General features: G+C 47.9%; 1 protein-coding gene across 4 annotated transcripts in view; it reads right to left on the bottom strand.

Annotated features, from left to right (window-relative positions):
• Nucleotides 1-16,006, bottom strand: part of PXN (paxillin) — a 51,739-nt gene that overhangs the window by 11,867 nt on the left and 23,866 nt on the right. For 2 of the 4 annotated variants that reach the window (XM_068161747.1, XM_068161746.1), the window contains exons 2-6: nt 9,539-9,765; nt 8,950-9,065; nt 6,912-7,051; nt 6,370-6,571; nt 5,729-5,864 (exon numbers count right to left, since the gene is read on the bottom strand). In XM_068161747.1, coding sequence (XP_068017848.1) covers nt 5,729-5,864; nt 6,370-6,571; nt 6,912-7,051; nt 8,950-9,065; nt 9,539-9,765 — 821 coding nt within the window. Of the gene's footprint in view, nt 1-389; nt 1,223-5,728; nt 5,865-6,369; nt 6,572-6,911; nt 7,052-8,949; nt 9,066-9,538; nt 9,766-16,006 lie in introns of those variants that run through there. The other 2 variants (XM_068161745.1, XM_068161743.1) reach the window with 2 other exon arrangements.

Here is a 16,006-nt window from a genome sequence, read left to right as displayed (position 1 = left end):
CCAGCCATGAGACCTAAAAAGGTTAGCAGAGCAGAGGAGCTGCCATCCCAAGCCAGGAACATCCTCCAGTGGCATGAAATAGCCCCTGAACTTTTCAGAGGCCTCTGTGTCCTGAGCCTTACCCCAGTAAGGGAACAGAAGTCCATTTCACAGTGAAGCCCCTACAGACTGCCATGCTCTGTGCTGCTGACTGACAGGCAGAAGTGACCACAAGATAAAGCAGAGGATTTCAAAGCTCTGCGACATGCAGCTATCAGTACCAATGCTCAGAGCCTCATGCTGTTACTGTGGGTGAGTCCAGGCACACTCACACCACACAAAATGTTAGTGTGTTGTCAAAAGAGTCCTAGCTAGGACTCATCCTACTCCTACATCCATTCAGTGCCTGCCTGGCCTGATGCAGAAATCCTCTCAATGGGTGGTTTGGAGATGCATGGCAGATCCAACTCAGCTTTGCAAACGTTTTCAGGAGATTGTGGAGCAACTGCTGGGCTCCCACACTGCTCATTTTCCTGCTGTCCTCCAGCTTTGTTTGTGCTAGCAGCACTTGCCTTCTTAGGAGTTCTGTCTCTGCCCTGCCTCTTCTTGACCAGATCAGGACAACCATCCACCTGGGTTTCACCCAGTACTTCAGCTTTGAGCTCCTGTCCTTTCTCCACTGCAAAGCCCAGCTGGTTTTTAGTGTCTGGGAAGACATCCTGCCGATCCAAGGCCACAACAGTAGGTTCACACACAGGATTTAAAACACTGTCATTCTTTGCATGTACCTCTGGCACATGTGCAGGCAGCTCCAGGGCCCACAGCTCATCTAAAGCAGTCTCTCCATCTCTGCTCTGGGAAGGAAGGGCTGTATTGTCCCTGAATGTTCCCTTCTGATCCAGTTCTTTAGGTATCTGCCCCTTGCCTTGACCATGTGAAGTGTTTGAAACTGGCACACTTGAGATTTTGGGGTCAGTTCTCTGCTCTTTCTTCTCAGTCTCTTTTGCCAAACCTTTCTTTAAGCCTTGTGCCTCCTCATGAGCAGATCTACACAGGAGCTCCACACTGGAAGCTGGCAGGGACTGGGAAGCATTTCTAGAAGAATCAGGCTTTCTGCTCAGCTGAACTAAGCTGCCAGAGGTCATCTGTACCCCACGAGTAGCAGAACCAGAAGAGACTCGTGGTGGGGGCACAGGGACCATTTCTGGCAAGCTGGTCTTATGTGGAGGAGCAGGAGGATGCCCTGAAGTAGGCAGAACCATAGTGTGGCCGCCATCCTCAATGCAGGCGACTGCTGAGGGGGCAGGCGTTGGCACTGCCAAGTCCCCACTGTGACTTGCAGAAGGGTGTTTAGAATGGGACAGCATTGGTAAGCTGTGAGGAGAGCTGCTGGAGTCTGCATTTGCTGAACTGGGAACTGGTTCTAGGGAGGGTTCAGAAGTCAGAGACATACAGGAAATAGTCTGTAAAAGGAAGCAGAATGAACAAGGAGAGAAAGAGATAAAGACAGAGGTAAGGAGAAGACAAAAAGCAAAGAATTAAGCATTATAATAATCATGACCTCTAAGTCAAAGAGCCATGCTGATCCAAAGCCTTACTTCCAAGAGTAAGGAAGGAAAATCAGGCATCAAAGAGCAGTATGACACCGTGCTGATCTTCACATGAGATCACAAGAGATGAAGTTCCACAGCTGCCAAGATCCTTTTCCTACAGCCTTCTCCTATGCTCCTGTGTTCACCTGCAGCTGTGATGGGGGCACACAGTGGCCACTGGGAAGCCAGCTACAAACCCAGGAATGTCCAGACTGTAAGTGAAGGTCACCTTAACTTACTCATAGTCAGACATGTAAATTTTACATTTTCAAAGCTGACAGAAAAAGTGATCAATGAAAAGAACAAAGCATGACATTTTCTTCTTGATACCCTAATAAAATGCTCCAGTTGACTGAGTACATGGTAATGAAAACAAAGCCTCAGGGCATTCACAGCCAGAACAGATGACATGGGCTTTGTTCTATTCACATCACTAATCTCACCTTGGATGTGACACACGCTGAATCTATACGAGCCTGTCAGTCACTCCATGCCCTTCTAAGCATTGCTTAGGTGGCTAGATTAGCCTCCTCCCCCTAGGCCACAGAGTCCAGATCTACACTGTAATAAAGTCAGTATTAATTTTGATCCAGGTACAACAAAAGCAACTGATACAAGGTTTTAGGTTTTCCTTGAATTACAGGGTCTTCTGAAAACAACAATCTCATAGGTCCTCCTTTCTTCATTTCCAGTCACTCCTGGCTAAACTCTAGGAGATAAATTGGCATTACTCCTTTTTTTTTTTTTAAAGGGGGAAAATCAGAAGTGGCTTGGACAAGTACACACAGCAGGTCAACCTAAAGTCAATATCAAGCCCTCTCAGTTTAAAAACTTACCCACAAAGGATTTCCAAATCTAAGGGCTATCAAGACCTGCTCCGACTTAGTCACGTTTTCCAGAAGAGCCTCTAGAAGTTAGGAACATAAGTTCCTAAGCTCAGGGAAGGAAAGCCAGTCTCTACTTACCTCTCTGAGATACTTAACACAAATAAAAGGATAGAATTAGCCTGAACATGCACAAAATCTGCCAGTGGATTGAAGAGACATACACCTTCATGTGACCTAAGATGTCACCATCCCGAGGGGTCAGGAGCTGGCACACACAGAAGCGTTTGCTAAGTCACAACAGTGGCGTAAGAGGGAGACCATGCTCCAAAAGGAAGAGCCACAATTCATTACAGATTGCTCCTCCCCTGGAATAACACAGCAAGACCCACAGTCACAGGAGAGAGGAAAAGGAATAACAAGCACAGTTAGTAGTTAAAATGAGGGAATTGTCCACATTGCCCTCTCCCTGTGTTTTGCCTGAGCTGGCATCACCTATAAAAGGAACCTGGGTTATGCTGTGGTTCACACTTAGCTTCCAGACTTCCTAAACTGAACTCACTCATTTTCAAGGCAAGACTACCATTTTGCTCAAAAGTAATTACTTCCAGGCTATTAAAATCATACCAGCTCCAAAATAAGTGCAATGGTTGAGCACTCAGCAGCAACAGAACAGTTAAATACAAGCATCTAGCTATGCAGTCAGCAGGCATCACGTTACACGGGACCCGCAGGGGTCGGGAACACAAGTGCATTAAGCAATCTCGGTGCCTGCTGACTGATGAGCCAGATAACCAAAATCAAATGGATTCTGTAAAAGTAAAAAGAATGAGCAACTCATTAAAGTGAGCAAGAGATGATAAGAGGGTAACCTTTCAGTCTGTAATAGCACCTTTTACTCTGAGGTATGAGGGAGACTAAACATCAGTGCCTCCACCCCTCCCATCCCCATCTGCTGCAACTTCTAGTTCTATCAGCTGCCAGCTCCACCTAACCACACATCATACTCAGCTTTTCTGTCCTATTTCTTGCAACCACACAGGGGGCTGGTGCTCTTAACAGGAGCCTTTCCTCTTCCACCTTTGTAGAGACTCCACTTCTGCCCCTGACATGTTGCCACTGGTACAGACTAAAGATCCTTTTTGCAGGCCAGCTAACACCACTAGTCGGCACAAATAGAGAAGGTAAAAACAAACAAGGACTGAAAGGAAAATGAAGCAACCTGGAGGACAGGAAAAAAGAAAGTTTGTGTGTAAACAAGCCAATGGCAATATTAACAAAAGGAAAATGATCACAGAAACTGTGTCCCTTGTGCTTCAGGAAGAAGGCTTGGACAGAGATGAGTTCAATGCCCTGCAAATGTACTAAAGTCCTAAGCCCAAATCTTGAAGTTCTACTGCATTTCAGTTTGCTCTCAGAGCTCAATCAGAATCTAAGCCAGGAAAGCAGACAGCATTGCAGAAAGGAGCTCATCTCTGTCACGCAGGTTTTATTTGAGTTGCACAAAGATTTGGGTTTTTTTCTCAGGACTGCAAAGCATTTCAGTGACCACACTTAGAAAATTCCCCTCCTTGTGTCTTGCAAGGAAAATCTGTGCTGGGCAAGGTCGTTATCAGTTGCCAAGAGCTCACCTAGGAGCAAAATCAGGTGGCAGCAACCACACCCTGTGCTTGTTTCCTGGCCCTGATAAAGCAGCAGGGGCTAATGGTTCAAGTCCACAACGTGCAAAAGCACCAAGGAAGGGCACACCCACAGTGAAAGAGGAACTCTGCTCCAGCTTCTCAACAGGGCAGTTTTCAACCAGACTGAACAGCCACTTGTGGATATCCTACAATCTACCCTGGGACTTAATAGAGAGGGGGGAAAAGGCAACACTGAAGTGTCAGTATTTGCAGTTGACTGAACACACACTACAATGAGCCTAGAGAAACCAGTGAGTAACTCCTAGATTCTCACAAAATGAGGTACATGTGCCAGAACTGTCAGGCTGAATTCAATTCCAGCAAGCACAAGGCAAGTGAAGGCCTGCAGATTGTGCATGGTCACTGCTGGGCTCTGAACTCACACACTAGGTCAAAACTCCAGGTATTGGCATGACCACCATGAAATACACAGCACAGAGTTCACATGAATGGTGCAACAGACAGATCAACAGCTGTGATTCAATGTGCTGTCTATCTCTCCTCACAAAACATTCCTCAGCTCTGGCTGCCCTGCTGAAAGACATGGTAGGAGGGGATGGAGCTCAGCACAGACAAGAAACACCAAGCATGAGCAGAATCTTCCATGAGGAAAATCCAGAGGATTAGGGACTTCCTCAGGCTTAGAAATCAGACTTGCATGTGCATGTAAGAAAGGCAAACCCAACAACGACAACAAGGACAGTATTTGCTTTCAGGAGAGGATTTGCTTTCTCCACCTCTCATAGCACATTCAAGTGAGAAATTCAGTAAGGTTGAAAGCAGCTGGAAGGAGAAAGAAGAGAAAATATTTTCCATTTTGCTATGATTATGGGGAAATAAAAAGCCATTTGCATAAAGCCTTGTGAAAATCAGGTCCAAGCTAATCGTCTTGTGCAAGAATGACAAGGTACCTACATGGACAAAGAACAAGTCAACTACATACACATGCCAATGGTTCACACATCAAAATGACCATGGGCAAGTTACTTCTGAGGTTATCCTACTATGAGACTTCTGTGTGCTATCTGTGACTGTTTCTGTCCAATACAATAGTCTGATTTCCAAACAAGAGTCTGAACAATATTTGCTATCTTCTGCCCCCACAAGAAGCTCAGACTTTAATCCCACTTTGAGGTGAATAAGAGACTGCTTTAAGATGAAAACCTTTGAAGTCTTCATCTGTCTGATGCAAGGGCTTCAGTGCTCACAGCACATGCCTGGAAGATTCTCTCCAGGGAAACCACATCAGGGTAAAAATACCTCCAAAGAGAGGGGTCATCCTACAGAACAGAAGAGCCTGGTCTCTGTCAGTAAGCAGAGTGGCATCTCATGCTCCCCTACTTCTTAAGTACTCTGTACTGAGCAGTAACTAAGCTCATTATCTTTGGGAAACAGACAAACTGCAGAACCAAAGGAAAAACAGATCCCAGAACTGTCTTACACTGCCAGTGATGAGAATTTATAGCATTTGAGAACACCTCGAGCAGCAACCCCTGCAGAAGGCACAAATACCACCATAGGAAGTTTCTCAGAGCAACTCTGACAGGCATTCTGGAGACCAAACAAGGTCAGCAGACACAGCTAACAGGCAAGAGAGGCTAGGGGGGCGGGGGGAGACAAGATGAAGTATTAAGTTGTCATGATAAGGTACCTTGAAGTCAGAGAGAGATGCCATCAGCTCATCCAGTTCTCGTGTAGCCGAAGAAGCAGATATCCGGGTCTGCTGCTGACTGGCGGTGACCCGCTGGGGGCTGCTCACCTCGCCTTGGCTCACAGTGATTGCAGGGCTGGCATGAAACAAAAACAAGAAAAGAGTGCATTTAAGCCTGGGAGAGCATTCCAAGGCTGAAAGCCCCACTGCTCCCCCAGGCAAGCACAGCATGAGGAGTTTCATCAGCACTGCCCACCCTGGCCAGCCCTCCCCCAGCCCCAGCTTTCAGAGCACAGGCAGGCCCTGTCTCTCTGCCAAGCCTAACACAGCTACACACACAGCATCCATTAAGAAATGGACGATGACCAAACATTCATTTTGTCAGACAGTCTGTATTTGTGATCAGCTATAAATCTGAGTTTGAACAATCCACCTCTCATAACAGGACCTGTATTTTTTCATCCAGGAGTAGATAACAGAGCAGCAACATCTTCATGTACCTGCCTGATTTCTGACCTTCAGACAAAGCCTATCTTCTGTCTGTCATGCTCCTGCAGTATCTGCCCCTATGCTACAGTCACTGCTGCCACAAGAGCCTGTCCCACCCTACCCAAGTCAGCAACCACCAAAACACTACTCACACAGGACTTGGCACAGAGCTCTCCAGCTCGTCCAGCAGGCTCTCCACGCTGGGACGCACATCTTCGATCCCACGGGCACCATTTCGCTTTGGCTTTTCTTTTGTAGGGGGAGCAGCCTTCCCTCCCACAGAGCTGCTGCTCTCTGGGACAACATAGTGAGGTCCAGTCACACTGGGCAGCGATGGGCTTCTGCTGGCCTCATCTTAAGAAAGGGAAGCAGAATAGAACCATTCAGGCCCCATGTTCATACATACAGGTGAAAGCAAGAAACTGTCCAGCAGTCTTGTGGAACATCCATCTCTAATGACATAGGAAACTCAACAGCAGATGGGCCTGAGCAACTTCTTCTAACTTTGGAACTTTAGTTAGAGCCAATTTTGAATCTGCCCTTGTTTTAAGCAGCTCCCCAGAGATCCCACCCATGCTAAGTGAATCTTTGATCAGGGGCTGGAGGGGGTCTTCCTCAGTAAGGGGAAGAGAAAGCAGGCTATTATTTTGAGAAAGAAACTACCACTCATACCAAACATCTTGCTATTCCTTACCTGCTGGGAAGCCACTGGCAGGATTATGTTGAACAGCATTCAGTTCCAGAAGAAGTCTGTCCAGTTCTGAGAGGTTGCTGCCCAGAGAGGAACTGGTCATTGTGGGAGACGGCTCTGCAGACTTCTGCTTGTTCGGGAAACTAACGATAAAGGGAAGAGTGAAACTTCTATGTCAAGATACAGCAGGAGGACAGAGGGAAACTCACAGTAGGTTCACAACATTTACACATGCACTGTATTGTTTTCCAGCTCTGGGAGAATGATGTGTGCTTTGTGAAATGACTACCATACAGCCACTGCTTAGCCACATCTTGAGTTCTCCTTTACAAAGAAACAGCATCGATGGGCAAGGCTTCAGATTTCAGGAGTATGTGTTGCACTGCCCTGCAGCAAAGAGTTAACTGTCTGCAGATGCAGGATGCACAGAACAGCAGCAGAACCATTAGCTCACACACAGGAAAATGCCTTGTTTCTGCTGACATCACACCAAGCAGCAAAAACTTCCCCTTGAAGCAAGGGCAGGGCAGAATAAAGAGGCAAAGTACCAACCTCAAGGTATCAACCAAAAGAAAAGTGTAGCAAGTTCCGTGGTTGCCTCTTGCAACACTCGAGGCCTCTCTTCTCAAGCCCTCAAGCCTTTAATTTGGGGAACTCTAATCAATTTACAGGAAAGCAATTTGAAACTGTTTTCTACTGTGTTAAAACCCAAGCCTTGAGAGAAGTTTACCTGTACACAAGTGTGAGTTAAACACTGGCTGTGATTATTGTTAATCCCTATATGGGAGAATCCCTTTACCCCCCCCCACAACTGCAAACTGTTTCAAAGCCAAACTCAACACCAGTGCAGTGATTTTTTACAGTCATTACACTGCAGCAACAGTCTTCCCATTGTTCATGTCAGGGAAATTATTTGTTCCTGGTTTTACAGATGAATAAAGTAACTTCTAATGCTGGAGAGGTTCTAATTTTATCAAAGAAAGATACTTCCCAAATAGGAGCTTCTGGTTTGGGCACACTGCTACATTATGCTCAGAAGGTTAATACATAACACAGGCTTTGGGACTCTGGACACTTCAACCCCAGTAACAATTATAAAAGTCCAGAAGGACACTTATTATCTTTCTCCTCAGACTGCAAATAAAAGAAGTCTCCCCCAATGCAGTCTGGAGGAGGGCACACTTCATCCTGACCCAAAGATACAAGCTACAGTTCACACCAGAACCATGTCATGCCAGACTCTTGCACAGGAGGACTTAGGGCTGTAATTACCTCCATTTTGTACTAATTGCATGCAGCCATCTGAAAACATTCCAATTACTGTCTCCATTGGTCCATCTCTGGATATGCCTGCCTCTACCCCAGAATTAGTTCTGGCTGAAAGCATCTTCCTGCTCAGCAGAAAGAGCTGAGCATTGTTAGAACACCAGTGTCCGTGTTGTCAAAAGGTACCCAGGACAGAGGGCACTGCAGATGGCCATCAGAGCTGAAGCTGACAGCCTCCTCCTCACTCAGTCCTGTCAGCAGGAAACTCTGTGCTACTGTTCAGGCTACTCCTCCAAGCTCTTAGTGCAAGAGCAGCTGCCTTAACCACGTAACTAGCTTATACTTGCAATCACCTACTGAGGGTGAAGTTTTAGGAAGTTCAAATTCACATGAAAATTCAAGTCACTGCACATCCTGCTGGGCCATGAGTAACTAAGTTCCCTGGGACAACTGACTCAAAGGCCACTCACTTCTGTGCTGGGGTGATGGATTTGTCACTTGTCTCTGGATCATATCCTTCACAACACAATCCAGATCCTGTTCTGCCTGACAGAGCCTTAACCTCTCCTGCAGCTGAGCACACCAAAGGGCCAGGTCAATGCCTGAAGTGAGCATGAAAGCTAGAGTGGCCTCTTACAAAAGAGGTAATCTAAACCAACACTAGGCAACATAATGGACACAGAGAGCAGTGCTTGTTTCCACTTATAGGTGACAGCTTGAGCCACAGCAGGCTCAAGCTGTGAGTCAGGCTTATCTCTTAACAGGGACAAGATACCTGTAGACGTGTTCCTCTTCGCTGGCACGGGGAGAAGGAGAGCTGAGCCCGTCCCTAGGAGCAGAGGCACTGGAGCTTTTGGCACTAGAGCTGTATATAGGAGACTGGGACTGAGGCTGTGGAAATGAGATTTGCATTGGAAAGTAAGAATACAAAACAACTGTGTACTGCATTGCAACCCTGCACAGGGGAAGGGCAGAACAAAGCCCAGCAGAAGTAAATTTACTCTGCTAGCCTCTATCAGATAAGCTACACCAGGAACAACTGTTCTCTACTTGCTTCAGATTTGCCTGAGTCTGTGCTGGAAACCCCCAGTCTGCTTTCCACAGGCCACACACAGATGACTAATTCTAATCTCATCACACTCCCATTTTGTCAGGAGGACGATGGGTTTCAAATTCTTTTCTACCACTTGCTCCAACTGGTTAGGTCTATTAAAAACCCTCCTCACCCCCCTATTTCCCCAACTCTGTTCACAGCTAAACCCATCCTCACCTCTTGCTATTTTCCTCTCCTCATCTACTTCCTTGAGAGGTACTGCCCCAACGAAACAAGCAAGCACCCTCCCCAGCCCTCCACATTCACTTACTTGCTGGTGAGCGTATCTGGACGCGTTGGGCTGCCACTGGTCTAAGGGGTCAATCACAGTGCCATTCAGGGCCTCATTGGAAGGTGGCGGGGGCACTGGAGGTGGCACAGTGATCTCCTGGTACGTGTGGTTTCCAGTTGGATAGGAGTAAGGTGTTTCCTCTGTCAGAAACACCGGCCGTTTGGAGATGTGCGAGGTGGTGGATTCCAGGTCTGCCAGTAAGGCGTCTGCAGGAAAGCCAGAACAAAACAGTGAAACCCTGGAGCACAGCTTTCCCTCTTGTGTCTCATTCAGGATATCTGTATCAGAAGGTCTTTGGGAAGACTTTTCATCCAGGATGATCTACTTAATGCCCTGAAAAGCATGACTGCAGCACAGTATCAAAGGGTTTAATCAAGCTTCCAGTACAAAGAAAGCAGCAAGAGGCAGCACAGCAGCCAGAAGGACTGTGTCAGCCTCGGATTTTTGTCTTACCACTCAACATCAGGGACCCACAGTCTCACTGCTCCCTGCAGAACAGCAACCTAGGAGAAACCTGCCCAGAGATCGACTGGCAACAGGATATTGACACAGACTAATTACAGGCCCCACATCATCAGAGAGTCATTTAGTGTGGCCGCAGGCACTGCTTTCTGCAGGAAACGATCTCGGGAGGGGTTTTCTCCAGAGTCTAAGGTAGTGGAAGAACCAGGAAACTTTCAAATCAGTCCATCAGTGCAGCAGCAGTGTATGTTTCAGTCTTCCTAACAGAAATCCCTCTCACTACATCACACAAACAGTTAACTAGTTTCCAGAGGCTGCCAGGTGAAGCCATTTCTTCTCCTGGAAACAATTCTCAACTTGCTGGGTGGAGACTGCTCACAAATTCCTGAAGAGAAGTAAAAGTTCCACCGCTAGAAACAGCACTGCTCCTGCCAGGCAGAGCCCACGTCACACAGTTAGAACCTCTCAAAAATCACAAGGCAGGACAAATACTCTCCCTCAGAGATGGGGCATGAAAAGGTATTCCCACTTTACCAGATTTCTCCCTGCAAACTATCCTCTGCCCGTTCCCCACCCTGCACTCCTCTGTGGTGACTCACAGGCAAATCCTGACTCGCTGGACTTTCTGTCCTGTGAAGCCACCCTGCAGAGCCCACTGCAGACCCTGGTGGGGGAAACTCCAGTGAATGCCTGAGGGTCAGCACTGCACTGACTTAGTAAAGAAAGCCTGACTGGCTGGGTGCCCAGCTTTCCACTGGGGCAGCAAGCTCTGGAGCACACCTCTTGAAGGCTATTAGAGAGGAGCTGGTTCACTAGGGAGATCAGCACTCTCCATTATAAGAGCATCAGGACACACCTGGCAGGTCCCTTTGGAGATGTGGATTTCAGCCAGACAACAATAATGTAACTTCAGCAGAATTAGGAGAGGAGGCTCTCAGAAGCCCCCTGGATCTCCCTCCACACCACACACCCCCAGGCTGTCTCAGCAGGATCTGTCACTCTCGTCCTGCACACAGCAGGTACTCCATACCCAGGTCTGGGGTGTGAGTGCCTGAGCAGAGCCATTCTAGAGTGTCCTCCACCAGGGTCACAAGGAGCTGAGGTTATCAAGGAGCACCAGAATAGCAACCAAGCAAGTGCTCAGCCTAATGGCTGCCGACCGGCTCTGAGAGGGCAGGCACCTGCCAGCTCAAAGCCACTTCCTGAGCTGAGCACACCAAACATCAGCCAATGCACTTAGCAACCCTTCAAGAAAATATGTTAAAGGGTCACATGGAGGACATTATTATTGCATTACAAAATTAAGAAGGTGCTGGTTTTATATTCACTCTCTTCCACAAACTAAAGCATCACAAAAAAAAGAGCTGGGGGGGAACAATCCTGCCCTCAGAGAACAGCACACAGCCATTAGCAAATTAAACACTGCCTGGAATTAACTCTGTACATGCTTCACTTAGTCAAAAAGATGCTCCAAATCACTCAAGCCAAAGGCATCTTCCTAAAGGAGCCAAAATACCCCAGCAGCAGAGTCTCTGAAGGCGTATGAGCTTTCTGCAGCTGGGGAAAAAAGGAACTTCATCTTCTTTTTAAGCAAAAGAACAGCTGGTGGATTCCAGAGCTAAAGACACATACCTCAAGGGAACTGCTGAAGAGCTGCAATTCCTTCAGCCAGGCAGGTCCTTGGAAGGTTGGAGGTTTCCTGCACACAACCTCCACGAGAAGTGCTATCCGAGAAGGTGTGGTTTTTGCTTCTCCCCACCAATGACAAAAGCAAATCAAACTCCACCAGGAAGTGAAAATCCCATGAGGGTGTTGGGCTCCTCCAGCCCTGCAGAGGGGACCCAAATCATTTTTCCACTCTCCATCCCCAGCCCTCACTGCAGGACAAGCAGATGTAACCATCTCGCCACAAGATTCACCTCCTCGGCTCAGTGCTCTGCTGAATGAATCACCGGCCAGAAATCCACTGCTCTTCCTAACGGCACTGAAGGGAGCTCGCTAGCTTTACTGGCTCACTTCTGCAAGTCTGCAGAAGAGGAAGGGTCTGGAAACACCAGGGGCACTCTGCCCCCAGGTTGTGAAGGAGTTAAGGAGAAGACATTACAGTTTAATGATTAACTTCCCCCATCCCCTCCCCCTTCCTGACTTGAGCAAACAAGGCAGAGCTGAGGAACGGGAAGCGGAGGGAGGAGAAAAGGCTGGAGAGGAATCACTCGGTTACTCAAACTGCACTTCAGCTTTACAACTGATACCAAAGCAGTTGCAAGAAGGCACCACCCCACTCGCAGGACAAGGAAAGAAGCCAGGAGCAGCACAGGCACTCACACACCAAACTATGGATAGCAAAGAACCTCTTCTTCTGCTTGCTTGCCTCCATGTTCTGCAAACTTTTCCTCACACCCCAGGTGCTCCCTCCAAGTCACAGCCATGACAGAGAGAATCACAGAATGGCTTGAGTTGGAAGAAACCTTGAAGACCATCTAGTTCCAATGCCCCTGCCACGGACAGACACACTTCCCACTAGACCATGCTGTTCAGAGCCTCATCCAGACTGGGCTTAAACACTTCCAGCGATGAGGCGTCCACAGCTTCTCTGGGTAACCTGTTCCAGTGCCTCATCACCCTCTTCCTAATGTCCAGTCTAAATCTACCCTGTTCTATTTTCAAACCAATACCCTTTGTCCTATCACTGCAGGCCCTTAAAAATAGTTCCTCTCCAGCCTTCCTGGAGGCCCCCTCCAGGCACTGCAACATCACTATAAGGTCTCCCCAGTGCCTTCTCCAGGCTGAACAGACCCCCACTCCCCAAAAGCATCCATCCCCATTGCTGCTTCCAGCCACAAAAACCGTTACCCAACCCAACCTCATCAGCAAGCACAGTTCCCCTGCTGGACTGGGAAATTGTGCTTGTTCAAACGCTCCAAGGATGACTGAAATGCCCTGGGGAGGGCAGGGTGAGAGTGGTAGTGGCATGGTGTCCATCCAGTTCACTCCACCTTGTGGGGTTTCACCCTGCAAAGGGGAAGTGACTCTGCAACCCACAGGCACAGGCTGCAAATGGCTCCCTCAGAGGTCAACCCAAGGAGTTTTGCAGTCCAGAGATGCAACCACAGGGATTAACATTTTGTTTTCCACGCAGCACCTCATCCCAGGAGCTCCCGAAGCACTGTGCACTCACTCAGGATTTGTGCAGCTTTTTAACTCTACCAGAAGACAATGTGAGAGAAGAGATGGGGGATAAGAGGGGAGATTCATCAGTGGAAAAAAGATGCTCCACTCTCTTTCTTTTGCAAAGGGACCAGACATCTGTAAGCTGGTGAACTCTTAAAGATGCTGTGCCTTGTGCAGTGCTGCAGCACACAGTACAGGACTGAGCTCACCTCAGTGCCTGCTCCTTAGAGTATTAAATACTTACATGGAAATATTATAGGTTCGATCGGTTTATTGGGTAATGAAGTGCTCCTTCCCCAGGCGCCTCCTGAGGGACAGTGCGGCAGGAGGCATAAATCAACCAGTTAGTCCCTCCCAAGCTGTAGGAAGCAGTTGACTGGATCATCCTCAGGCCCTGACGCAGACCAGGCCACACAACCAGCAGCCATCAGAGGGCACCACTGCATCCTTACATGGACAGAAAGAGGAAACCCGGCAGCAACGGCTAACTTGGCAGTGACTTCACCTCTCTTGTTCATCCCAGCAGAGTCGGGAATCTGTCCCTATTTTAGGCACCCTGAACCTTCCTGCTGGTGCCACATGTGCTGCACCTCCCCACCAAGACGTGCATCTTCACACCAGCACACACTGCAGCATTTCGGGGGCTACTGCCCAGCACTCTGCAACCACCCACACACACTGACTTCACAGCAGCTTTACTGCTGCCACAAATACTCTGAAGTAGTACAGACAGCTCTAGCAGGCTGAATCTCCCACGGATAAAAGATCAGAGATTGACTTGTCTCTAGATTTAACAGACAGCATTGTACTAGATCATAAAGACACTGGTCCTCCACAGGACCACCTGTTCTGTCACTCTCACCTCTCTCCCTTCACTCTCTCTTCTCAAGGAGCTACTAACACAACCCGCAGACAAAATGGTAACTCACAGTCACATGGATGGAGTGCAGTCACACAGTGCAGTTTGCAAAGACTCAGTAGGGCTCAGCATACCTGCAGGCATAGGCTGTGCATACAGGAATTCTTATTTTCCACTCCATTAACTGCATGCTGCTCAGTGTGGTGTGGAAGAGTGAGGGATACTCACTAAAACACCAGACACACAAACTCTTGCTTGTCATCACTATGCTGCTGCAGTTGCATGTTGATAAGATCCTGCCTGCCCACTGCAGCTCCATACATCTCAGTGTGTGCACCCCTGGGTACTCCATGGGCTTGGGTAACTTGGCCAAGCACCTGGAAAAGCTTCAGGCAAGCATAAGACAGAGGCATAGAAGGACAGAGTCCTCCTCCCTCTTCTGGGCGGCCCAAAAATTACATGCTCGATTGAAATCACCTTCAGGCCAGTGGGCTGCTCAAACCACATCCTCCCCAGGATGGGAGGACATTTGTGTTTGCATTCAAGTGTTTTTTCTACACAGGTTGTCCTGGGGAGGAGGAACAGCTAAAGAATTATATCACATTTGATACCTTTACTGCTACAAAGCAGTCTAACACATCTGGAAGTCCAGGTGTATGGTTTGCCCCTTCCTCCATTCCCTCCCTTCTGCCAAAAATCATTATTAACTATGAAGTCCCTGGGATTCCAGTCTTCAGATCTCACAAACAGCTCTGTATGTGCAGTAGGTATGTATGAGTGGCACCGCTTCGAGGTAGTTCGCAGCACCTGCCAAAGCTCTGCCAGTCTTTGAGGCAGCTTGAAACAGGGATTCTCAAGCTGATGCCCAATGCATTGAACTGCTCAGGAAAATTCCCTTTTACCATGAAAATCAGTGAGATGAAAGAGCAAGATAACAGCTTAGGGTTGAAGCTGCACTGTACAGACAACTTGCACCCCCCAGGTTATCTGCTGCACATTCCTGTGCTATCTCCCCTGCCCACACCTCTGTCAGGCCGAGGAACAGCTCACGCATTCCTGGGGCTCCGGGGCAGGCTCCTTCGCCACAGCTGCATGTCAGCACTCGCTGTCCTCCGAATGCAGCATCCTCCAGCAGGAATGGGCTGCCTGCAGCTGCAGGGGCACATTCTTCAGCTTCCCCCACCCCAGGTGATACAGAGCAGGACCGCCAGCCTGGGATCACAACACAGTTCTGAGGTACAGAACAGGAACGGATAACGTGGGTCCCTTTGTACTGATGGGGGGGTAGCAAGCCCCTTTTCCTAGAAATCTGAGCCACACTCAGTTCCCTTAAATACAGTGAAGATATAGAAGAAAAAAACATATCTATTTACATGTATCTTCCCATCTGTATCAAAACACATTGTGTTCACTCTCCTCTTACTGTGCCTTCTGTGCATCTCAAAAGCTACTCCTGGCTGAAGATGGCACAGTGAAGCAGAACACACATCATGAACTAGTTCTGGAAAAACCTACATGACAAGGCTTCAACAAATTCATATTTGCCAGCTGGCATGAAGCAGCTTTTCAATGCAAATTTGTCCTCAAGCAGTAAATAGTTCTCCACCATTCATAAGCAGCCTAGGATGTTTATTTTTTTTAAGTGAAGCAGTTTTAAATTTCTCTAATTGCCTTTCTCTGTTAAGGAGAAGTCTTCTGTGACTGAGTGTGCCCAGCGTAACTCCAGCCTGCACAGGGGCTAGAGAGACACAGCCTGCTCAGTCAGCTCAAAGATGACAGGATTAGTGCCAAAGAGAGAAAGCTACCCCAGATTTCCATACACTGTTCGTCTCTCCACACAGAGGATGAGCTATTAAGCCATGCTGACACAGCAAACCAGAGCATTATCAATATATAGTAAGTAGATCAAAAGGAAAGTGGTCAAATTTTCTTCTACATCTCATCCACTGCTGGGG

The sequence above is a fragment of the Melanerpes formicivorus genome, unplaced genomic scaffold, assembly GCF_026170545.1.
Source record: "Melanerpes formicivorus ecotype bairdi unplaced genomic scaffold, bMelFor1.0.p_v2 SCAF_60, whole genome shotgun sequence".
NCBI lineage: Eukaryota > Metazoa > Chordata > Aves > Piciformes > Picidae > Melanerpes > Melanerpes formicivorus.
Note: the sequence above shows the minus strand (reverse complement) of the source record. Positions and strands in the feature narration are given on the sequence as shown.